The sequence below is a fragment of the Halichoerus grypus genome, chromosome 8 (genome assembly GCF_964656455.1).
Source record: "Halichoerus grypus chromosome 8, mHalGry1.hap1.1, whole genome shotgun sequence".
Taxonomy (NCBI): domain Eukaryota; kingdom Metazoa; phylum Chordata; class Mammalia; order Carnivora; family Phocidae; genus Halichoerus; species Halichoerus grypus.
Window position 1 is genome coordinate 78,957,591 of NC_135719.1, and position 17,889 is coordinate 78,975,479.

The 17,889-nt window shown below is 43.2% G+C and overlaps 1 protein-coding gene across 2 annotated transcripts; it reads right to left on the minus strand.

The window, feature by feature from the left end:
• Positions 1-809: 809 nt before the first annotated feature.
• TTC5 (tetratricopeptide repeat domain 5) lies at positions 810-17,854 on the minus strand. Of its 2 annotated transcripts, XM_036118032.2 has the most exons (10): positions 17,763-17,854; positions 14,255-14,387; positions 12,374-12,585; positions 11,852-12,002; positions 10,726-10,817; positions 8,778-8,834; positions 8,082-8,228; positions 7,684-7,898; positions 3,768-3,912; positions 810-1,457 (listed from the first exon to the last, which is right to left on the minus strand). In XM_036118032.2, the coding sequence occupies exons 1-10, from the start codon at positions 17,811-17,813 to the stop codon at positions 1,338-1,340; spliced, it is 1,323 nt and encodes a 440-aa protein (XP_035973925.1). In that variant the 5' UTR covers positions 17,814-17,854; the 3' UTR covers positions 810-1,337. The 2 variants fall into 2 exon arrangements, with proteins under 2 accessions (XP_035973925.1, XP_035973926.1); XM_036118033.2 differs by lacking the exon at positions 3,768-3,912.
• Positions 17,855-17,889: the final 35 nt, after the last annotated feature.

A 17,889-nucleotide genomic window follows, 5' to 3' on the forward strand; every position in this document is an offset into this window, starting at 1 on the left:
CTCCTCCCTCAGCAGGGAGTCTGCTTGTCCCTCTCCCTCTTCCTCTGCCCCTCCCCCTGCATGCTCTCTTTGTTTCTCTAAAATAAACAAATAAATCTTTAAAAAAAAAAGAAAAAGTTCAACAGGACCAAACAAAGACCTAAGCCAGATCACCAGAAGTCTTCCAAATTAATCTGTATCCATTAATGTACTCTCTGGTTACAGCCATTCAGTTGGTTATTAATCCTCCTTCACATTTTTCCATAAGGATATTAAGAGAAACTATTATAGGGACGCCTGTGTGGCTCAGTCGGTTAAGCGTCTGACTTGATTTTGGCTCAGGTCATGATCTCATGGGTCGTGAGATTGAGTCTCAAGTCAGGTTCCACACTCAGTGGGAAGTCTGCTCGAAGATTCTCTCCCCCCACTCACACATGTGTGCACTCTCTCTCTCCCTCTCAAATAAATCAATCTTAGGAGAAAAAGAGAGCAAAACTATTACAAAATGTATCACTATAATCTAAAGGAACTGAATATCTAGCTCCCTCTGGTCTTGCAGCCTAGTAACACTATTAGAATAATATTGCTGTCATCTTACACCATGATGAGGGCCACCCCTAAGGATGACAGAATGCGGAACTTCCCAGCAACTCTGTGGGGTTGCCATTCCTGCCCTTGGCTACCTGTTGCCAGAATTCTTTTAACTGGGAGAGAAATGAACTATTTTATGTAAAGGGAAAAAAAAAGCCGGGGGGGGCAGGGATTACACCAATGGATTAAAGTGATCCTAAAACCAAAATTCTAGCTTAGAGAGAATGAAGCCAAACTACACAGTATTTTTTTCTCCAAACAAATTTAATTCTGTTCCAGCCCCAAAGGGGAAGGACCTAAAGTTTAAAAACAAAAATAAAATAAAATAAAAATTGCAAAAACAAAACAAAAAAAAACAAGCCATTAAAAAATTAAGCCCCCTCCCTTAGCAATAAATACTGAAATGATATATACACATGAGGCTCAGGAAGGAGGCAAGAAGAACAAGAACCTTGGGAACTCTGTCCCATGGCAAGATCCCAACCCTTCTACCAATTCCATGCTCTTTGCCTAAAACAGAAGAGCAATGAAAGAGGCAGCAGAGGTTATACCAGGGGAGCGTGTGGCCCCAGAGAGAGCTGGAACAGGATAAAAGGAGGGAAAGAAGAGACACACAGTGCCTCATAGGGCAGAGGAAAGGAAAGTCATCATCTCAAACATCCGCCCTGGCCCGGCCGAGTGCCGGGATGTCGCTGGTCCGGCGGCCAAGGGCCTGTGAGCTTCTCCTCTCGCGCCAACTCCTTCTTCAGCGTGCCAGTCAAGTAAGCTCATTCACACTGGGGCCGCGACGCCACGGTGGCAGCAGCCTGGCTACTGGAGCCCTGGGGCTTCCCATTCACCACTAGCAGGAGGGGTGTTTCCACACGAACACTGGAAAAGCAATAGTCCTAGAAAAGACAAACGCACAGAGGCTCAAGATAGATCCTGAAACGGAAGCAACTCCACAGGGATACACCACCTGGGACTTACTCCCCCTTCCTTCCCCCGCAGGACATACACCCCTTACCTCCATCTCACATTAAAGAAACGAAGCTGAGCTAGGGATATAATTTGCCCCAAGTTTTCAATCTTCAGAAGGAAAATCTGGGGCAGGCGGGATGCCAGTAACATCACCACAAGAATGGGACAATTCTCTGAAAAAAGACAAGTTCCGGCACAGCCTAGCCAAAGGGCACCACTAACTTCCACGTAATCTGCCCTTCCCAGGTTTCCTGACAATTAAAACTAGATACACACAGGGGCGCCCGGCTGGCTCAGTTGGTGGAGCATGTGACTCTTGATCTCAGGGCTATGAGTTCGAGCCCCATGTTGGGTGTAGAGCTTACTTAAAAATAAAATCTTAAAAACAAACAAAAACTCAGATACACAGAGCCGCCAGTGAAAATTCTGAGAAACTCTTAGTCCAAGTGTTTATAAGGCCCGAAATATATTTTTCATGTAAAAGCAGCATATAATGTTTCAAAGCTTTCTCCCCGGAGCTGAGAAAACTACAGAGAAACAATCACTCACATCTACTGTGTGTACTAACTGGTACAATATTCCAAAAATTAACTTGGCAATATGTATCAAAAGTCTCAGAACTCTGCACACCCTTTGGAGCCAGAATTCTACCTTAGAAATTCATTTAAGTAAATAATCCTGGATATGGACAGATATAAATTTTTTCACTACAGTGCCTTTATGACAGGGAAAAATGAGAAATAGTCTAGATCTGGGGGCAGCAAATTTCTTCTGTAAAGGGCCAAGTAACAGTTAAGGCTTTGTGGGTCCCACAGTCTCTGTCATGGAACTATTCAACTCTGACACTGCTGTGCAAAAAGCAGCCACAGACAATCGTGAACAAATGAGCGTGGCTGGGTTCCAAAAAAATTAACCTGCGGACACTGAAATTTGAATTTCCTGGAATTTTCAGGTATCACAAATTATTCTTCTTCTTCCAACTGTTTTCATTTAAAAATACAGACACGGGGCACCTGGGTGGCTCAAATGGTTAAGCTTCTGCCTTCGGCTCAGATCATGATCCCAGGGTCCTGGGATCGAGTCCCACATCAGGCTCCCTGCTCAATGGGGAGCCTGCTTCTCCCTCTGCCTCTCTCTCTTATGAATAAAAAAAATCTTTGAAAAAAATAAAAAAATAAAAATAAAAATACAGACACTATTCTTGTCTCACAGGCTATACGAAATGGGCAGGGGCCAGATTTGGTCAATAGGCCGCCATTTGCCAACCCCTACTCTATAAATGGTGAGCAAGTGGTTAAATAGCAACTCATGTAAGATTTCCATATGAAATGAGCCAGGACGGGCAAAAAAAGCTCCTAACACAGCAGCCAGCAGTCGGTTATGTGTTCAGTAAATGTTAACTATCATCATCATCTTCATCACCACCTCTGCATGTCAATTTAAAACAATGTTGTAGAGTATGTAAAAACACAGGAAATATTCACAAACATTACATATAATATTCTACTCCTTATTAAAAATATACATATGAATGTGTATGTGTAGATTTATGAAAAAAAAGACTGGGGGTGTACATACGAAACTGCTAACAGTAGTAACATCTGGGTGATAATATTTCGGTCCATTTTTTTAAAAAATTTTATTGCGGTAACTGGCATCTAACACTAACATGTTTATCTAATATATTTATATAGTGGAATATGATGATCACCACGGTGTCAACTAACACCTCTATCATGTCATATAACTGTCATTACTTTTTGTCATGGGGACAATTAAGATCTAGTCTCTTGGCAACTCTGACGCATATAAAACCATATAGTTGTCTGTAATCACTGTGCTATGCATAAGCTCTCAAGGATGTATTTATCTACTAGCTGCAAGTCTGCACCCTTAAACAATATCTCCCCAGTTCACCCACCCCTACAGCCCCTAGCAACTACTATTCTATTCTCTTCTCCTAAGTTGAGCTTTATTAGATTCCACATAGAAGTGATATCATACAGTATTTGTCTTTCTCTGTCCAGTCCATTTTTAAAATTCTTTTTGTTTACCAGTAGTTTCCCTTTCTAGTAAAAAAAAAAATTACATGTATGTATATGTATGTCATACATATGCATATCATATATATACACACATACATATATATGCATTACTTTACATATTCGTTAAAAGAGACAAACTTGGCCCCACTTTCAGAGCCTATGAGCTGGGAAAAAATCCTGGCCATCACTCACTTTTCCTTTGTGCTGAATTCGGTGAAGCCGAAGGTTGGGCTCAGGAATGGCTACAGAGTCCCCAATGAGCACTCCCCAACTCTGTACCATATTATACACCATCACTGCATAGCAAGGTCCATCTGAATCTACCAGGCCAAAGGTACTGCCAGGTTAAGATGGGTTAAGGGAGGAAAGTGGGCAGGAAAGAAGAGCAAAAACAGTGGTTTTAAAATATCAACAAAATAAACAAATGCTTTCTCAGTTACTTATTTAGAAAACTTACAACAGGTACCATCATCCACTATGCATGTGTGCGTCCTCATCTGTCTTACATATATAGTATCTTTGATAAAGCATATGCACAAGACTCATCAGTCACTGTGCCACACACTTGAGATATCTGCATGCTGGGACCATTCAACAAACACTAATAATGAACCAGCTCAAAATGTTGCAGATGCAACATTATTCCTGGTCTATCAATTTAATCATCACAACCTTCCAACTCTCTAACCATCACTGTCAATTTCATTGAATCCCACAAACTTTCACTGAAAACCTATCATGTGTCAAGCTTTGTGCTTAGCAAGAAGACACTGATCCAGCTATGAGTGAGCTTACAGTCTAGCAGGAGCAGACACTTAAACCGTCACTTACAGGACAAGTGTGAGAGGTGCTAGAACAGACAGCTTCTCCCTCGTGCTGAGTTCAGTGAGGCCAAAGGTGGGACCACGGGAACCCAGAGGAGAAATGTTCAAAACTAGAAAGCAGGGAAGGTTTCCTTGAGGAGGAGACCCTCAAACGGAATGGTAAAGGATAAAAAATTATCTGGGTTACAAAAGGAAAACTAATCCTCAGTAGGAACAGAAAACTTCTGGGGCAGAATGGAAACGGGGATTAACCGGGAGGGAACACAAGAGAACTTTCTGAGGTGCTGGTAAGTAATGTGCTCTATCCTGACAGGTGTTTGGGTTACACAGATGTATGTTAGTCAAAACTTAGCAAATGTACACTAAGATTTGTATATTTCATTCTATGTAAATTTTACATAAAAAGAAGAAAACTAAACAAATACTAAACTCTAGTTAATGACTACATGCTGAAGTATTTAAAGGAAAGTATATTGATCTCTGCAATTTACTCTGCAATGCACCAAAAATAAGACGGATCAATGGATGAATAAGGGGATAGACAGATATGTGAGAAACCAAGCGAGATATTGGTGGTAGAATATAGGTGGTTGGGTATGCAGATGTTCACTGCAAAATTCTTTCAATTTTGCCATGTTTGAAAAATTTCAAAATAAAATGTTGTGGCGGAAAATGTGAGCTGTATCAAGAAGGAGCCAAAGGATTATCCAGACAGACACAAACTGTGTGTAAAGGCACAGAGGCATGAAAACAGCTGTTCTGGAACCTACAAAATAATGCCGTGACAGGCACAAGAGGTACAAGTGGGAAAGTGAAACAAGAGAATGGAAAGAGGCAAGCAGGGAGCAGATTATGAAGGACTCTGCATGCTAAGCTAACCTAAGAGTTCAAACTTTATCCTGAAGGGATAGGAAGTAGTAGGAAGGGATTTTATAAAGAAATGGCAATGCTCAGTTCTGCGTCTGGGAATTATTTCTCTGCACTGTGGAATACTGGACAAAAAACAAGGAGTCAGAAGACGTGTCTGGAGAAGCAATAAGGGGCTAAATTGAGTCTGTTGAGACAGAAAAGTAGGGACTAAAAAAAAAAACTATATATATATATATATATATATATATATATATATATATGACTTGGTGAGTGCCACAATGCAGAAGAATGGAGAATTCTAGAACAACTTCCAGAAGTCTTAATTAAATGACTGAACAGAAGCAGTACCACTGATTGACAAGGAAGTTAGGGAGGAGAAACAGTTTAGAGAGAAAGAGGAAGCGAGTAATTTTGGACATATTGAGTTAGAGATTTCTGATGGGAGCCCAGAGGTAGCTGGATATAGGAATCCAAAACTTAGAAATGAGGCCTGGACTGGAGATGCACCTGTGAGCACGGCAGGGGCAGCATGCCTTGGGTTTATATGACATCACCAAAAGACATGACCTATAAATGAGATGGTGAAGAACTGGGGCTCATGCCATCACTTGGCACACCTGAATTCATAACCAACATTGCAATCAAGCCCAGCAGTCTCCTGGTGAATCCAATCGAAGCCTCAGAACACTTCTACACAGTCCGTTGGACAGCCACTGCCAAGTGACAGAACTTGGCACCTATTTGCCATCCTGGTAAAGGGAGAAAAGAGGAAAGGAACAAAAACAGAGTCCTCCTGGAACTTAACATTTAGAATTTAAGAAAAAGAGAAACCAAGGAGTGACAAAATATATATCTTCAAAGCCCCCTAAAATCCACCTTTGTCTATCTCTCCTTCTCATTCCTCTTAGTTCTAGGGTCTGCTCTAGTTAACTGAACTTTTCTCAACTATCTTCTTGATCTTCCACTCATATGTCTCTAGAGAAGTCCATGGAGAAAGCTTAGGCGTATGATGGGAAGTGTTTCAGTTTGGATGAAGCAGAAGTGATATGAAAGGGAACAGTGAGAGAGCACTCAGAATGTTGCGGAGCCACGTAGTGGAAGCCACGGAACCAGACACTGGTGATGCCAGACAAAACAAATTCAGTAGAAACCAGAAAAAGGAAACCAGTCAATGAGGGATTAGGAAGTGAGTGACGGACCAAGGAGTGATGAAACAGACTAATTTTTCAAGAATTAAAAATTTTCGGAGGCGAACCATGAGAGACTATGGACTCTGAGAAACAAACTGAGGGTTCTAGAGGGGAGGGGGTTGGGGGGATGGGTTAGCCTGGTGATGGGTATTAAGCAGGGCACGTTCTGCATGGAGCACTGGGTGTTATGCACAAACAGTGAATCATGGAACACTATATCTAAAACTAATGATGTAATGTATGGTGATTAACATAATAAAAAAAATCTGAATTAAAAAAATAAAGAATTAAAAATTTTCTACGTGAGGGGTGCCTGGCTGGCTGGCTTAGTCAGTAGAGTGTGCGACTCATGATCTTGGGCTTGTGAGTTCAAGCCCTGCACTAAGAGTGTACAGATTACTTAAAAAATAAAATCTTAAAAAAATATTTTTTCTAAATGAATGTTAACTCATTTCCTCTGCTAGATTGTAAGCACCTTCACTTGGATCCTTTACATTTCACTCCCTACCACACATATACCAGATGTTCAATAAATATTTGTTGAATAACATCTAAGACAATCTTCCCATCAGGCCTTAAATTCTAACTCAAAGCTAACCTTCCAGAACTGCCTAGGCATACCTAAGTCCAAAGAGGACTGAAAACTCTCCCTCCTCCTACTTCTGTGATCATGAAAATACAAAGAGGCAGGAAAATTTCAAGGTTTCCATCTGCCTTATAAAAAACAGCATTCAGGCGCCTGGGTGGCTCAATTGGTTAAGCGATTGCCTTCGGCTCAGGTCATGATCCTGGAGTCCCAGGATCGAGTCCTGCATCGGGCTCCTTGCTCAATGGGGACTCTGCTTCTCCCTCTGACCCTACCCCCTCTTGTGCTCTCTCTCTCACTCTCTCTCTCAAATAAATAAGATCTTTTAAAAAAATAAAAAATAAAATAAAATAAAATAAAAAATAAAAATAAAAAACAGCATTCAGATTTCAGCTATGGATGTTGTAATCCACAGAGCACCAAGTTCCAGGGAAAAAAAAAAAATGGGTGATGACAAAATCTAGGGAGAGATCGTGAGTTATCACCTAGACAATACCTGCTCACTGGACAGTCACAGAAGGAAGCAGAACGCACTCATCTGTGACCACTGACAACGTCCTCAACTGTCAGAGAAGGGCCAGGAAGTGAGACTCATTAGTTCAAAAGAATGAAAAAGAGGAAAGGCAAGAGAAACTCACAAGGGGACCTTCTCTTCTGTGGTGAGGCTGAACACCACCTTTCCTAGGACCACGGCACCACTGTTCACACCGGGCTGTAGGGCACTCAGTGGCTTGAGCTCCAGGGTCAACTTCTGCCCAGAGGCCGACTGGTAGCGCCCATCACCACAAGGGCCTAGATGGGCTGGGCGCAAGCTTCCCAGCATGCTCTGCAACTTTTTGGTCTTCACCTTTCCCTGCCAAAAAAAAAAGGGGGGTGGGGGAATAGATAAGAAGATGTAAACTAGTCGCTCTGAGAGTCTACTCCTACTCCCACCTACCCACTTCTGTAGATAGAGTCACTGCGACCGAAGCCTACTTTATTCTTACTTTATTGACCCACAGAATAAAAGCAGAGTTCAGTCTTTTGACACCTTTACCTTGCTCTCAAGGAAGCTGGTTAATCTACTCAGGAACTCCAGAAGCTGCTGCTCTCGTTGCTGGGGCTCCAGCCAAGCAGGGTCCAGGACTGCAGCCCGAGAGAAGCCCTCCAGGGCCTCCCCGTAATTCTCTTCATATTTATGTAACTGCACAAGAAGTAAACGAAAACCTCCCAAGTACATGTGTATCTAACACAAACTACGGCAGGGGGAGTGATGGCACAGTGTGCTAGGAATCTACAGAAATGAACTGTTTCCTTCCCCGTGGCTTTCCTGCTCTACGATGAACAGCCTGAAGAAACAGTAGTGCTTTATAGCCCTCACCTTGGCTAAGGGGTCACAAACCCCGAAGATGGAATTGTTTCAAAGACACTAATTTCCAAATTTGAAAATAGTTACGCTGCATACAGTGGGTCATTCTATTTTTATATTTATATTGAACATTTCAGAAAAGTCTTCTAAACTGTCCCTCTATCCTCTGTGTACTCTCCACCTCCTCGGCCCCATCCACCTTACCACCAGAGGCCCCATCAGATCCTAAAGTCAAACTGAGCCAGCTCTCCCTCAAAATAATGTGGCTTTCCTCCCACAGTTTGTACTCAACCTTGTCCCTATGAATACTCAGTTATCGTTCCAAGCTAAGACCCAGCTGTCACTTGGGTGACTTGCAGATGACCACCACCCTGCAGGTCTTACCGTTGCCCTGTTCAGATGAAGATCAGGATTGCTGCAAGCTGTCCTGTCAACCTTCTCCTACAGAGAGAGAAAAAAACCATCAGTGGAACCTGTCTCACTCTTACCGATGGCCATGCCCAACATGCCCTAGACCTCTTCCCCCTGGAAAAATTCAAAGTTTCTTCCCTGTCAAAATGTTACCTATACCCACACTGTTACACAGTAACCGCTTGAGTGGTATATTACTCAGTCCCTGACACCTCAAAGAGGTAAGGGTTTTTGTGTGCGCATGAAACTTTCTGAAATATGATTATAATTTATCCATGCACCAGCACAAAGATAAAAGAAAAGTATAAAAGCATTCTGATAAAAAAAAAAATTTTTAATGGTGAGATAATGATATAAATGAGGAAGGCCTAGAAAAGAAATGTCGTCAATTTAATACATTTCCTTTCCCCCACGAGCCCAGCTCCAGATACAGGTAGAAGCATGTTTCTATATTCAAGCCCCCTTCAAACACCCACTAAAAGTCAAATTCTGATTCTCTAATTTAAATAGATGGCCAGAAACTACATGAAAGTTCAGGCAGATGTGCTGTGAAGAAACTGCTATGTTCAGGGCTATGTTCAGCTTATTTTTCTGATTATGTTCATTGCCGAGCACATCACAAAAGTACAAACAACATGGATTAAAATTGTTTAAATGGTTGGTTTGAATATGTTTAAAAATGCAGGTTTGGGTGAAGAAATTAAGAGTTAAAAGCAACAATTTAGCAGAAGCCAAATATAAAATTTTTAAAGAGTACACTGTTGGGGCGCCTGGGTGGCTCAGTCAGTTACGTGTCTGCCTTTGGCTCCAGTCATGATCCCAGAGTCCTGGGATCGAGCCCCTCACAGGGCTCCCTGCTCAGTGGGGGGCCTGCTTCTCCCTCTCCCTCTGCCTGCCGCTCTGCCTACTTGTGCTCTCTATCTGTCAAATAAATAAATAAAATCTTTAAAAAAAAAAAAAAAGAGTACACTGTTACTATTTTTTTTAATGTAAACATCCACCAAAGTAAGAAATTAGACTAAAATATAATCCCTCTGCCTTCAAGTTCCCTGATGGAAAAAAGGTCAGTCCCTAAACTACAAACATGAATAGAATATTCTGCCACACAGAATAAAATAAGTAATGGTAAGTTAAAAAGCAATTCTCCAAGTCAAGAGAAGCAAGAAAGCAAAAAAAGAAAGGTGAATATGAGGCCCAAATAAAAACTGCTCAGAAGGCCAAGGTGAACCTTCTGATAAAGAGTAATCAGGAGCTCAAGCCTGAAGGAATCCCCCATGTAAGCAGCTATTGATAGAAAAACGGCTTGAAAGGCCTAAACAAAGCATGAGCACCAGCAGATTAATCCTGAGGAAATGATGCAGAATGGGCTATATGCTGTTTTCTATTTTAAAGCTTTTATTTTTAAGTCATCTCTACACCCAACGTGGGGCTTCAACTCACAACCCTGAGATCAAGAGTCGCGTGCTCTACCAGCTGAGCCAGCCAGGTGTCCCTACTGTTTTTGATTTTAGCCTGTGGGAAATCCAGAGCCATAGTATCTCATGGTTTATCACGGGATAGCACTTTATACTTAAGTATTAGAGCTTTCCTTTTTCCTTAAACACGTACACAAATATGAATAGCATTATTTTAATATAGACTTTTCTCCCCACCACAAAAGATGAACACACTGGGATGGGCTCTGTGATTTGGTTATGAGCGCCGGTAGGAATTGCAGAGAGTTCGAAGGCCCGTCTAGCACGGCGGCGCCCTGCCAGTGGTCGCTAACACTCCAGTTATGAGAAGTAAGTCACCTCTGTAGCTAGAGCTCTGCAAAACCACACACACTGGATGCCACTGAGTACTGCCCATGCTGCTTGCGAAAGAGCCACGCAGAAGACTGAATGACGCTCTTGCTTCTGCTGTGACCATAAATACTTACTGCTTGGGCATAGGCACTGAGGGCTTGCTGGGAGATCTTGGGGTTCTGGCCAGTATTGAAGTAAAGAGAAAGATATGCATTCCCCAGAATATCTGAAAGAGAAACAAAGGGTTTCCGGTTCCTCCTGTAAGGGGCTGGGAAGTCACCACTCCATCCTGATGGACTGAAAACTCCACAACTCTTCTTGGAGCCGTAAGACAGGGAACAACACAGGGCAAACTACTGCCCCTAAAACTGGAGAAAGACAGGCAAACACAGGGACTGTGGCTCACCAGGGCAGGAGCTCCCGAGCCGCAGTACTAGTGCTGAGGTAGGAGCACGCGAACTGTAACTGACAAAGAGCTGGAGGGTCAATGTGGACAAGTCTGGGAGTCGGAAACTCCAGGGGTCCCAGGCATAAGGAGGTCCCCACGATACTGTGAGATTTACCTCCAGAAGCTCAACCAGATTCCCACAGCAAGCATCCGAGAAAAATCCCCTCATACTTCCAGCAGGGGGAAGGGGAGAAAGAACTTGTTCCGAAATATGCTAGAGCACCCTGTTCTTCACAAGGCCTGCCCTCAGGAGAAACTAGCTAACCAGAGCCTAACTAACCTGAGGAAGGAAAATACCACCTGGCCATACCCATCCACGTGGGGGAGGGGAGACACCCAGCTGCAGCCCACTCTAGCCATCCTGCCCCACCTAAGTAAGGAAAAAAACCCAAGAAACAGTGGTGAGTCGCCTCAGAGCCCAGATTCAAGATATGACCTATTTTGGTTACCCTCAAAAGTCTACTTGAAAGGTCCCACATCTGACAAAACCCAGTGATAACACTGTATTTGGTATACTCCAAACTTCACAGGGATAAAGAGGCAAACGCAGACCCAGAGCAGAAACCTGAACAGACCGCACAAAAGCCCTGCCTTGCTTATGTGGGAACATAAGCGTCCTCTCTTGGATGATCAAAGAGTTCCTAAAACAGTGGTTCATCAAAATACCTTTCAGGTTGCTTCAAAACAAAGATGCCCAGGCTTGACACTTAGAATCAGACCCAAGAGCCGGGCTCCAGAAGGTTCTGGCATGTGTAGCCATGTTGAGAACCACTGCTCTAGAACCTTGCTGGAGCTCCTTTAAGAGCACTCACACCAGGAGCGGCCGTCGTGGACATCCATCTGCACAGCCAACTTAGCCTGTCGGACACTGTCCAGGACATGACGAGAGTGTTCATCTCCAGTGTCCGTCCGAAGCTGGCGAAGGACCATGGACAGGTTTTGAAGGGACACTTTGTTCTTGCACTGCAAATGGAGAAGACACATACTCAACCTTCCTGATTCTATTTCCCCTTTCCAGATCTTTTCTATCTTAATCTTCTAAATCTAATGTCTCATCTTAATTCTTACTGCCATCTACAAGGATCAACTTGGCTGTTAATTTTTCTTCACTTCTCATCTCTCCCTGAACCTGATCCCATCATCTTCCTTTCTCAGTCCCCTGTCCCTGTCTTCCTCAGCCAGGTCTGCTCCCCACATCTTCCTCCCCTCTGATTCCATTCTCCTAGTTCTAGCACAGTTCTATTCTGGTATTCATATCCTAGGGAAATTCACAAAACCAAAGGAATCTCAGCCTTCCCCATCTGTGTTTTCCAAGGGGACAGTAGACGGCTCACATGGGTCAGGGCTCCTGAGAAGCAGGTGTGGGCAGCCGCAATATCGCCTTTCTTCCAGTATACCTCACCCAGCTGGTTCCAGGCTTCCACCAGCTTGGGCTCCAGCTTCACAGCCTTTGACAGAAGCTCCTCAGCCTTAGGACTATAGTCAGGAGTCACATTCAGTGCCTTCCCAGTCAGCATCAGAACCTGTGCCTTGCCCTGGACAGAACCTAGGAGGAAAGGGAAAATGGAGGAAATTAGAAAAACCCAGGCAGTCTTACAGAGAGGACCAGGGCACTTTCTCCCAAGAAATAACCTCAGGTCGGCCCTAGGAATGAAACAGTTGAAGAAACTCTTTATGAACAAACCACTTATTGAAAGCCTACCAAAGCCCCCATGCTTTCAATAACACTGAAAGCCTACCATTTGCAGAGTACTAGGTTAGGTTAATAGGGTAACTAAGAAAGCATTATCCCTACCTTGAAGGGGCTTACAATCTAGTGGAGAGGACAAACCATATTCATGGAAAATTAAAACAACGAGGGGCGCCTGGGTGGCTCAGTCGTTAAGCATCTGCCTTCGGCTCGGGTCATGGTCCCAGGGTCCTGGGATCAAGTCCCACATTGGGCTCCCTGCTCAGTGGGGAGTCTGCTTCTCCCTCTGCCCCTCACCCCACTCGTGCTCTCTCTCTCTCTCAAATAAATTTAAAAAATCTTTAAAAAAAATAAAACAACAATGAAAAGGGGCATATGGCATACACCCAATGAATGGGCTTTAAAAAGTGAAAGGGGGGGCACCTGGGTGGCTCATTTGGTTAAGCATCCGACTCTTGATTTCAGCTCCTGTCATGATCTCAGGGTAGTGAGATCAAGCCCCGCATCAGGCTCCACACCCAGCAAGAGAGTCAGCTTGGGATTCTCTCTATCCCTCTGTTCCTCTCTCAGTGACCCCACCCCCACCATGCTCGCTCACTCTCACTCTCTCAAATAAATAAATAAATCTTTAAAAAATGTTCAAAAAAAAAAAAGTGAAAAGGAGAAAAGGACAAGATCCTCCAGTTAAGAAAATGATATACACAAAGGCAGAGAGGCAGAAATCCAAGTGGCATGTACAAGGGAGAATGGATAGTCCATCCTGAAAGAAACAAAAACATCCTGAAAGAAACAAAAAGTTCCTCTGTTAAGTAAGTAGTCACAGATAAGAGTAGAAGAAATACAAACAAAATGGTCAGATAATGGAGACTTGGATACCAAATTAAGGTGTTTACACTTCAACCAGTCAATAGTAGGACTCTCTGATACTTGAGCAAAGAGGCAGACAAAAGGATAAGATTAAATGCATGAAGTAATAGTTAAAAAGATAATGGCATGGCCATTACATAAATTAACTTGGAAGTAAAAGAAATTAGAGGCAGAAAGGTCAATTAAGAAGAAGAGTTTAGGGGCACCTGGGTGGCTCAGTCAGTTGAGTGTCCGTCCACCTCTTGGTTTCAGCTCAAGTCATGATCTCGGAGTCTTGAGATCGAGCCCCGAGTGGGGCTCCATGCTCCGCCACCAGGGAGTCTGCTCCCCCTCTCCCTTTCCCTCTGCCCTTCCCCCAGCTCACACACACTCTCTACCTCTCAAATAAATAAATCTTAAAAAAAAAAAAAAAAAAAAGAGTAGTTTAAGCAACAGGTATTTCTTTTATTTCATGGCATTTGCTATAATCAAACTTTAGAAAACACAGTTTAGAGGACTAAAAGGTAGCCATCCTACACAGGGGCCCTCAGAAGAAATACTCTGTTGTACCATCCTGTAGCAGCCACAAATAGGATACCAAAGACTTCACAGAGAGAGAGCAAAACTCTATCGCATTTCAGCGAAGGGCAGGGGGTTGCATGCTCTTTGCCACTCATACCCACTACTTCCTCCATCTGCTGCAGGGTCTTCTCCATCTCCTCCCGCACATCCTGTTGCTTCCTTCCAGCATCCTCAACACCATGTGTCTCAAAATAGCACTCTCGAAATGAATACAGCTGATCCACCAGTGCCTAGGAAGTGTAAGAATAGTACCATTAAGAGAAGAGAACGCCAGACAAGGAAATTTGAGACTAGCTAGCCATACCAGCTCTGGTCTAGAAACACGGATCCTCTATCTCACTGAGGAATGACACAAGAGGCCAGCGGACGGGTCTACCAAAATGCCACAGATCATGAAGAAAAGTAGCCAGGTCCCAGCACCACGCTCATATAGTCCCATGCCAGTCCCGGCCCCATGATGATAGTTCTCTCTCCCCCAGCCCCAACAGGGCTTCCAGTATGACTAAGCACTTCATATACCACAGTCAAGGGGAGGAAAACACTTTGCAACTTGAGATAAAACAGTTAATAAGGTAATCCTATGCTACTGGTCCCCAGAGTACAAAACTTTGAAATGCACCCTTAAAACTGGACTTCCTAACAAAAACAATCATATCCCTGATTTTTCCTATGCTAGTATCTGAAAATACATGACCATTGTGATGATGATAAACATGTGAGAGCCATTCTTTTCCGCGACAAAGAGATCGATTTAAGTTTGAGGACCTTGGTATTTTTACAGGATTTTGTTTCTTTAAATACTCGTGGTTTTTGTTGTTTTGTTTTGTTTTTGTCAAGTCACCTTCTGGCTCTTTTGCCTTTGACCCAAGTAAATGTTCCCTTTCCTATTTTAAATACCTCTGTCTCTGAGTCTTCCTGTGACACCAAAGCTCTTCCTTTATCTAGTGTGAAACTGACCAGCAGCAGAAATATATAACACAATTCTGTCACATCTTAACTACCTCCACAGTACATCCTAAATCCATCTACCTGTCTCCATCCCACTAGGACTCTCCCGGGCTAAATCGGCACCATTACTTGCCCGGACTGTTGCAATAGCTTCTTACCTGGTCATCTTGTCTCTACTCTCTCACATTCTCCTTATTGTAGTCAGAATGACCTTACAAAAATGCACAGCACATCACAAACTCTCAGTTTTCCACTGTAGATAGAATAAAATCTAACTCCTGACCACAGCCTAGAAGACGGTACGATCTGACCTCACACTACTACTCACCCTGCCACAAACTTCCTTTCCCTTCGCTCTCACACACCCTCGCTTCTACAATACTCAAGCCACATTGGCTTTCACTGAGTTCCTCGGATCCAGCAAGCTCAATCCCACTGTGGGGGTTTATATATGCCATTCCCTCTGCTTGGACACTCTTTCCCCAGATCTTTGCATGCCTCATTCCTCATTATCATTTAGATCTCAGTTCACTATCAACTTCTCAGAGGCTTTCCCTGACTATCCAAACTAAAGTAACCACTTCCCCTCTTAATCATACTTTATTTTTCTTCATAGTCCTTACCAGTTGAAATTATGTGACCTATACATTAACTGTCTGTTGTCTGTCTCCATCCCTAGAATGTAAGCTCCATGATGGGAGGGTCCTCATGTCCCATCTCCTGTGTTCAAAGCTATACCTGAATATGACAATAGGGCTTGGAACACGGTAGGCTCTCATTAAAAATGTTGATTGAATGGCTTAATGAATCATTCCTGTCTCTAACAAACACATAAGTGCTATACTTATTTTAAAACCCTACCCAGAGCAAAGAGAAGGGACAGTCCCCTCTGTAGCAGCAATGTTTTTCAAATTTTATTGTGTGTATTATTTTCAGGACTCAGCCTGCAGATTCCGATTTTAGAAGCTTCAGCAGAACTCAAACACCTTTTCACAAGCACCCCAGATGACTGTAATGAAAATGGTCTGTAAAACACACTTTGAGAAATATCCTTTTATGACATTCCTTCTGCCCTAAAATGACAATGAAATCAAAACGTACCACCATTCCCATGGATAGCAACATCACTATCCTCTTCCTCTCCTCTATTCCATTCCCCCATTCCATTCCTGCACCATTCCTGCCCACGCCGCCCAAGATACCCCACGCATACATGCTTAGTCCGTCTACCACAAATGAGCCCAGGAAAAGACTGTTCCCAGCAAAACTTACAACCCAATTCCTTGTGCCCTGCAATGCGCATGGCTGTAAATCAGGAATTTTAGAGAGGGTCTCAGTGTCTGTTTCTAGTCCTGAAAGCAAATACGCAAGAAATTGTTTGGCTTTGTTGTTTTATTTTGCTGGGGTGAACATTTTTAATAATTTCTTGTCTCATGGAAAAAGTAATATATGTAAGTTACTAAAATTTAAATAAGTACATGTAAAAAATACAAAATAAAAAATGCCTCATAATCACCCCAACCTCAGGGATAACCACTGTTTAGTGTACCTCTTCAGAATTTTTTTATACATATACACAATGTTTCCAATATGGAGCCAGGATTGAGAATCTCTAATTTCAGCCAGTCACACTAGGGAATGAAATTAATCTAAGTCAAGTGGAAGTAAAATAAAGCTCACACTCTATAAAAAGTGTTATTATCTTAGTCTGCTCAAGAAACAAACAAATCTCACCAATGTTTAAACTTTTGCATTACAAGTCTTTAAGCAGCTTATAAACCTGTCACCAGTCTAATGTTTATTCCAGACTGGGAGCATCTGGCCGGCTCAGTCTGAAGAGAATGCAACTCTTGATCTCCTGGTGGTGAGTTTGAGACCCACGTTGGGTATGGAGATTACTTAAATAAATAAAACTAAAAAATAAATTCTAGGCTGTCTTAGAACACAAAAAACTGAGTTTCTGAGATTTGAGGAAAATCTTGGGTCACTGAAAGAAGGTAAGGAGCAAACAACCAGTTAGTGCATACCTACCAAGTACAAAAGACTAGTCCTAGTCACAACTGCAGTCAGCTATGAACTAAGTGGAGTATGGACCCCTCGTCATCAGACCCCAAGCTGGGACTGCAAGTGTGCAAAAGAATCAAAACCGTGGAGTCCTGAGGGGAGTGACCAGGATACAAGTGGTGCAAGCTACTACTCTGCTTGTTGCCAATTTCAAAGCAGGTAAGTAGCGAAGAAACGGCCTTTGTGGGAATCAACACAACACATGGTAATAGTTCCTGCAGATCTACTACTGTGTATACTACCTGTGATGGGTGAATGGAGGGAGAAACAAAACAAAACAAAACAAAAAACAAAACAACTCCCTAAGAACATGCAAGAATAAAGTTAGGAGCAACAAATCCTCTTCCACATAGGACTGAAACTGAGTGTGCTCAGGTCAGCAGCAGGAGGTCCCCACACACGGCGGCGCTCCTCCCCGGCCCGGGAGGCTCCCCTCTCCGACAGCGGCTGCACCCTCGCGAGTTCTTATAGTAACCTCGCCGACACATGCAGCACGCTGCATGCGCCAAGGAATTCGCTGGTACTACATAACTGGGCTCCCCGCTTCTTCCCGAGTAACAAAGGCACATATAGATTTTAATCTATGGGCTCACCTGCAATTTCTGCAAGACCTGCTTGACTTCCTCGTCTTCATCAGCCATCATTTCCCAGCCACTCTCGGCTTCTCCGCCCCCAACTTGGTAACCACAGAGACTCATACCTCCCCCCCCATCGTGGAGC

Coding starts and splice junctions, on each gene's coding strand:
- TTC5 (XM_036118032.2), bottom strand. CDS start 17,813: ATGATGGCTGATGAAGACGAGGAAGTCAAGCAGGTCTTGCAGAAATTG. Junction 14,388..17,762: donor AGGTCTTGCAGAAATTGCAG/GTGAGCCCATAG, acceptor TACACTTCCTAG/GCACTGGTGGATCAGCTGTA. Junction 8,835..10,725: donor TCAGTGCCTATGCCCAAGCA/GTAAGTATTTAT, acceptor CTCTCTCTGTAG/GAGAAGGTTGACAGGACAGC.